Source organism: Nestor notabilis, unplaced genomic scaffold (genome assembly GCF_000696875.1).
Source record: "Nestor notabilis isolate BGI_N333 unplaced genomic scaffold, ASM69687v1 scaffold26921, whole genome shotgun sequence".
Lineage (NCBI taxonomy): Eukaryota > Metazoa > Chordata > Aves > Psittaciformes > Psittacidae > Nestor > Nestor notabilis.
The window spans coordinates 1-7,229 of NW_009914703.1; the positions used below are offsets into that span (position 1 = coordinate 1).

General features: G+C 48.7%; 2 protein-coding genes across 2 annotated transcripts; one reads left to right on the forward strand and one right to left on the reverse strand.

Annotated features, from left to right (window-relative positions):
* The first annotated feature begins 99 nt into the window (after positions 1-99).
* On the forward strand, positions 100-4,964 carry LOC104412937 (pentatricopeptide repeat-containing protein 1, mitochondrial-like). The gene is given in 9 exon segments (XM_010023783.1): positions 100-321; positions 1,438-1,578; positions 1,762-1,980; positions 2,514-2,615; positions 2,954-3,462; positions 3,464-3,692; positions 3,920-4,036; positions 4,381-4,563; positions 4,779-4,964. Coding segments are annotated over 8 exon segments (1,653 nt in total). The 5' UTR covers positions 100-321; positions 1,438-1,470.
* Positions 4,965-5,453: 489 nt separating this feature from the next.
* BUD31 (BUD31 homolog (S. cerevisiae)) lies at positions 5,454-6,567 on the reverse strand (the record flags this gene model as incomplete). The annotated part of the gene is made up of 3 exons (XM_010023785.1): positions 5,454-5,718; positions 6,052-6,218; positions 6,445-6,567. Coding segments are annotated over 3 exons (341 nt in total), but the record flags the coding sequence as incomplete, so codon positions are not given.
* Positions 6,568-7,229: the final 662 nt, after the last annotated feature.

Genomic DNA, 7,229 nt, shown 5'->3' on the forward strand with positions numbered 1-7,229 from the left:
CGGGCGCCGGGATGGAGGCTGTTGGGGTCGTCGCAACCGTCCCGAGAGCTGCCCCGGAGTGAGCTGAGAGCGAGCGGCGCTGGAGGCGTTGGGCAGGAGGAGGAGGAGGAGGAGGATGGCGATGATGGAGGTGTGGAGCTCGGGACGCTGTCTGATCGGTTTTCCTCTAGGAAATACTATCACAAAACGACACCGCGGTTCCAGAATTTAAAGCTGCAGGAAGAGGGAGAGGAGGAACCAGAAATAAAGCCTCGGCGCGGCCCCAAGAACACCCCGTACTGGTACTTCCTAAGATGCAAGGCGCTCATTAAAGACAACAAGGTTTGTGCCGGGCCCTTTGCTGGTTTGGTTGGTAATAGCACTGATGGAAGGTCATAGAACACCAGGTGAGGAGGGACCTCAAGGATCATCTGGTCCGACCTTTCCAGGCAAAGCATGACCCAGACTACATGTCCCAGCACCCTGTGCAGCTGAATCTTAATGGTGTCCAGTGTTGGGGAATCCACCACTTCCCTGGGGGGTTATCCCAGTGGCTGGTTGTTCACATTGGGAAATACTTCCCTCTTGTGTCCATCTCCCCAGCAGTAACTTGTGCCCATTGCCCCGTGTCTTTTCCATGTGACTCCTTGTAAAAAGGGAGTCTCAGTCTTCTTTGTAGCCACCCTTTAAATACTGAAACGTGGTGACAAGGTTTCCCCTGAGCTTTCTTTTCTCAAGCCCAGCTCTGTCAGCCTTTCCTTGTGTGGCTTCCCAGACCTCTGATCATCTTTGTGGCCCTTCTCTGGACCCTCTCCAGCCTGAACACGTCTCTTTTGCATGATGGGGACCAAAACTGAACCCAGTATTGCAGGTGTGGCCTGACAGGCCCTGAGTAGAGTGGGATAATGACTTCTGTCTTTGCTAGTGATGCTCTTGTTGATGTAACCCAGCATCCCGTTGGCTCTCTTTGCTGTGGTAGCACAGTTCACCATCCACCATCACTTACAAAGACATTGAACAATGTTGGGCCCAATATTGATCCCTAGGGGACCCCAGTAGTGACAGAAGAAGGAGCATTCACCACCAGTCAGTATCCCCCTCAACACACAGACCACTTGTCTAGACAGCAATGTATCAGCTTCTCTAGGAGGCGGCTGTGGGAAACTGTAAAGCCTTAGAGAAACCCAGGTAGGCAATGTCCACTGCTTGTCCCACGTCAACTAAGCAGTTACTCATTCACAGAAGGTGATCAGGTTCGTTAAGCACAATTTATCTCTGAAAGATGCAGCTCTGTCCCATCTGCATCATCCCATCCCTTAGTATGCTTACAGAAAGAAGCATCAGTGAGGAATCCCATGTTCTGCAGGACCTCCACAATCACCCCACACCTGCATACATTAAGACCCATTATAATTGATTCTTGTGCTGCCTTGTCATGGATTTTCCTCTTCCCTGCAGCTGGCGGAGGCTCTGGAGCTGTTTGAGGTGCAGATGCTGAAGGAAGAACGTGTGCAGCCAGAAGAAAGCAATTACACAGTTCTGATTGGTGGCTGTGGCAGGGTTGGCTATGTGAAGAAGGCGTTCAGGCTCTACAATGATGTAGGTTTATGTCCTCTCAAACCTTTGTTGTGTTTTCCAAGTTAAAACCATTCGAGCACGTTACTTTGTCTCCAGAATACCTTTGAGTTTGCACCTGTCTTAGCCTGACACTCTTAAAAACACGTTCAGAAAGTCTAGAAGTCCTCTCCTAAAAAGCCAGTTCAAAGCCTTCTCTTCCTGTAGATGAAGAAACGTGGCTTAACTCCCACCGAGGCCACTTACACAGCGCTGTTCAACGCCTGTGCTGAATCGCCATGGAAGGACTCGGGTCTGCAGAGTGCCCTCAAGTTATGGCAGCAGCTAAAGAGCAAGAACGAAGAGCTGAACCTCATCACCTACCACGCACTGCTCAAGGCCTGTGCCCTGTGCTCTGATCTCAGGATGTGCTTTGATGTACTGAAGGTAAATACTATATAGTAATACCATATTAAACGCAATCTGCTCCAGTTACAGCTCCTGGAAGTTGCCGTATTGCACTTTCATTCCCAGCAGAGGTGATTACATATCATGTGTTTATATTTCCTTGATCCTTGGTCTGATACGATGAAATTGTCTTGGTATGTAGCAAATATTAAGCTCGGGTACATAAAAGGAGGCAGCTGCAGATGTTGGCTTTAAAACTCTGGTCAGAGACTCAACAAATAATGCTGTGTCTGTCTCCATTCCTCCTCCTTTTGAAGACCTATATATTGATACCCATCTTCTTTTTGAGCTATTACAGCAGTTCTTCTCAGAAGGGCCAGTTTGGGAGCAGCTAAAAGGGTTGCTGTTCCTCCTCCCAAATTCCCCTTAGCTCCCAGCAGGAGGAAGCTAGGATCTGTGTGTGCATTTCAGGGCTCCCTTTCTCCTGGAGCGATCGTTCTGGGAGCTCACCTATGCTTTGTTGCTGCTATATCCCCAGAAGCCAACAACAAATGCTCTCTCTGCTCTCCTAGGAAATCGTGCACAAGGGCCACGTTCTCACTGTTGAGACCTTCAGCTTCCTTCTGATGAGCTGTGTAAAGGACAAAGAAAGTGGTTTCCGATACGCCTTACAGGTTTGTCTTCATGTTCTGAGTGGGGAGGAAAAAGTGTTTCAGGATTGTAACTCATCACTTGAATGCACAGAAGGCAGGAGGTTGCTCAAAGCTGGTGAAACGGGGAGTTCAGCTCCTCCTGACACAAGCTCTGTAAACCAGACTTCCATGAGGATGTCTTGTAGATGGTTAAAACACCCTGGATGATCCCACAGGAGCGCACCGCTGTCCAGTGGCATCTCATCATGCTCTAAACTCTCCTTTTCTGCAAGCAGATAACCATTCACAGACACAATCTGCTAGAAACACCCCTGTTATTTAATATCACATACAGCTGGTGTTCATCTTCTCCTCCCCAGGTTTGGAAACAGATGACTAAGCTTGGAATAAAGGGTGACAGCCACACATACAATCTGATGCTGCGTGCTGCAAGAGACTGTGGGATCGGTGACCCAGCCGTGGCTTCCAAGCTCCTGCTCAGCCCTCCCAGTGAGAACTCCCCTCAGCTCAAGCTTACACCCGGGAGGCAGAAGGAAAAGGTTAAGAAGCAGAAGAAGGGATCAGAGAGTGCAGCTGCTGTCCGGCTGGATGTGGAAGCTATGGAAAAACAGTTCTTTCAGGAAGGCTCGGTGCAGTCTAAAGAAGCGATCGAGCAACAAAAGGAAGATGTGGACCAGGCTAAAGGAGAAGCAGCAGCTCTCGACAGCCCCAGTGTAGCTCCCAGCAAGCCTGGAGCCTTGATGGTGGGAGGCCAGCATGAGATAGAGCAGGAACAAGCACACCAAAGCCAGAAGCTGCCTTTTTGCAACCTGCCCAACTTGCTGGATTCCAAGATGCCCAGCAGAGCCGTGGTTTCCTTGGGAAGAGTGGCTGGACCTGATGGGGGACGTGGAGGGCTTCTTGAATAAAATGAAAGAGGACAATGCAGAACCCAACATCAAAACATTCACGTTACTGGCTGAACTGGTGGAACCCCAAAGCCCCTCAGAGGCTTCTTTGCTGGCACTCCTAGATAAGCATAAAGTGAAGGTAGATGTGACCTTCTTTAACACTTTAATAAGGAAGAAAAGTAAACAGGGAGATCTGGAAGGAGCAAAGGTGAGATAAAAAACCCCAAAACTCAGCCCTGTTGTCTCAGACCTCCCTCATTAGCTGTGTTTTGTGAGACCTGTTTCTCTGTCTACAGCAGCAACTGGGAATCGCGTGGTGTTTTCCACAGGATTCATTTCTAAGGATCTGTGGATTCTGTTCTAGCACATTCAGCTCGCTCTGGAAAGCTCCAGCAAGGCTTTTTGGAAACTGATGTCAACACTTGTATCTTGCAGAGCATGCTGCCAGCTCTAGTGAAGAGGGGACTATCACCCAACCTCCACACCTTCTGTAACTTGGCAATTGCTTGCCACCAGGAGAAGGATGGACTGCAGTTACTCTCAGATTTGAAGGTAATAAAAAACCCCAAACCAAACCTCTGCTGCTTGGGGCTCAAGCTGCAGGAAGAGGCAAAGTGAAGCATTAGTGCTTCCAAAAAGACATGATGAGATTCCTGTGGTGAGGGCTTGTGTTCTCACTCCAAAAACATGCAACTCTAGAATAGCTGCCAGCTCAGATGTCCTGTATCTGTGCTGGGGCAGGAGAGGGCTTGCAGTGGGGTGTGCTGGCACTCCAAGCTGCCACACAGGGCCTGCAGCAAGAGCTGTGCTCCTTGTGCCTGTGAGACTTTGCCTTCTGGGAATCCTGCTCTAGTCTGCAGATAAGCAAGTTTAACAATAGCGTTTGTTGTTTCCAGAAGTCTGGAATAACTCCCAACAAGTATATCTACAGCACCCTCATTGCTGCCGCTGTGAGGAAGCTGGATTACAGTTACCTCACAGAGATCCTGCGGGACATGAGGAATAACCAAGTGCCTCCCAATGAAGTGATCATACGGCAGCTGGAGTTTGCAGCACAGTACCCCCCAAAATTCGACAGGGTAAGTAGCCACAACTGCTCACAGTGTGAAGGGACCACGGACACCAGCAAGGGAGAGGAAACATAGGTGGCTGCCTTTTTCCTTTGGGTTTGTTGGATCTGGTTGGCAGTTACTCCATAGCTGTGTCTTTAGTAGCAGGTTGTAGCTATTGCATGCTGGAATCAAAGCGAGCTCTGTTCTAACAGACACTTGTTTTGTTGGCTTTCTCTTTGCAGTATAAGTCAAAGAACCCCTACCTGGAGAAAATTGATGGTTTCCGTGGCTACTACTATCGGTGGTTAAAAGTGATGGCAGGAGAGGAGACCCCCCACCCCTGGGCCCAGTACAGAACACCAAAGCGTGCAGTGGATGAGAGCGAGGCAGAGGCTGTGCAGGAGCAGCCGGGGCAGAAGCAGCAGTGAGCAGGATGCTGAAGTTCTCCACCTTCCTTGTGCTGTAAGAACTTGGAACTTCACTCCTTTAAACTGTCATGTAGTAAAGCTGCTTGGTGTTTCAATGTGAATCGAGTTCTTTTGGTAACTGTGTAATAAGATACTTGTGCTTTGCTTTAAGAAGCCAATTTTTACTTGCAGAGGACTACATAGGCTGTAGTTTAACAAACCCTGTGCTAAACAAGGAAGAAGCAATGTCAGATTTAACAGTGGTTTAGCTCAGTGCTAGCTTTGTCCCTTTCCTAAAAAGATCTATGCATCAGTTCCAGATTACAGACTTTAGCAGAGAGCTTGGTTCAGACAGGCATTTGAGAACTGTATTACTTCCTTTCCACACAGCCTTTTAAATTCAGTTTGTTAAGAAAAAGGGTAAGAGCTGGTTAAAAACCCACCCCCATTGGGATTGCTTCACAGTAGACAGAGCAACCAGAACACGTCCAACCCAACTAGAACAAGTCAGGGGGGCAGACTTTATTTTAAAATATATGGCTACACAAAACCACACTCCAAAACCACCACCACCACTGTACAGTGATCCAGGTGAGTACGTTGCTGGTTTAATTGCTAGAGAGAAATAAGCGATCACACAGATGGTGGCTGTACCTGCACTAATAGTCCATTGCATAGGATGACATCCCTCAGAGTTCAAAAAGTAGTTTTTGGGCTAAAGGTGTCACCCAGAACACCCTCTGCATCCACAGTGAGTGCATTCAATGATTCTCCCCTGCAAAAGAAACACAGAGGAAGGATTTGAGCCAAGTGAGATGAGCAGATAGCCCAGAAGGTTCAGGCCTCAATGCATGGGAAGGGTTTCTACCCTCAGGTTTCCTGTTGTTTCCCCATACTTCAACAACCTTAAACAACTGCATGCCAAAGTTGATGGTAACGTAAGAACCAATTAGATACCCACTCTACCAGCAAGGATAAGAAGTGTTGGAACTAGAGGAAATGACCAGGAAGAACAGCACTATCCCTCCTGCTGTCCTGGGCCCAGAAGAAGTTAGAACAGATGCTACAAGGATCAGGACAAGGAAAGGAACAAGCTGAAAACTCTTACCACTTCCAACTTGCTTTTGGGGACCCTGCAAATGCAGTTGGTTCCAAAGTTGGTGTCCCGTGTCTGGATACATCGGAGGCAGCAGAGATTCTCATAGCCCTGTTTCTTCCACTTTGCAATCAGGTTTTTGTCAGCGTATCCTTCCTTGATGCAGTACTCATAGAGCTCTGGAGAGGAGCAGACACTATCACAAGTAGTTCTTGGAAGTACTAGAAGACTCACCATCAGGAATTACTACCTGTAGTAACTAGCAGCTGAAGCCAGAGAGCTGCCAGCTTTCCCTCCACCTTCCTTCCCCAGAAATCACATCCCTCCCACCAACATCCCCGTGCAGGCAGACATCTACCTCCATTCTGTTCTCCCCCACCCAGGTAAAGCCTTTGCCTTCCTCACCTCTGCTGATAGCTTTTCTTTTATAGAAGAGGTCAAAGATGTAACGTGTTTTCTGGTGGTGGATCCTGAAGATAGGCCAGAGGGATTCCACTTTCCTCTTCCCTTCATGAGGCTCAGTCTCCGCTGGGAGGGAACACAAATACCACATTTCAGGTGGCCTTCTTACATAGTTACTTTGCACTAAACTGTTACAAGAACCTTCATAACATCAGTGCATGGCAGAGAAGACTGAGCTTAATGGGAGAAGATTCGTAGAATGGTTTGGGTTGAAGGGACCTTAAAGCTCCTCCAGCTCCAACCCCTGCCAGGGGCAGGGACACCTTCCACTAGAGCAGGTTGCTCCAAGCCCCTGTGTCCAATGTGGCCTTGAACACTGCCAGGGATGGGGCAGCCACAGCTTCTCTGGGCACCCTGTGCCAGCGCCTCAGCACCCTCACAGGGAAGAACTTCCTAATGTCTAATCCAAACATAATTCAAATGAAAGGACCTGACCTGGAACAGCTCATTTCATTAATAAAGCCAGAATGACAGCAGGGATGACATGACCTGCACTAGGGGAGCAGGTGACTTCATGGCTGCCCTGGCCCATCAGACCAGAGCAACAGCACGGACAAGAATGACCAGTCCCTCCACGCACACCCATGACCTTCAGCCGGGGCTGCCCCAAAACAACTGTGCCCCAAACAAAGTGCTCTGAAACCAGCACACCGAAGAGTGACCAGTACTGCCCCAGGCTCAGCCTACAGTACTGCTGCAAAGCAGACATTATAGTAGATATATATATA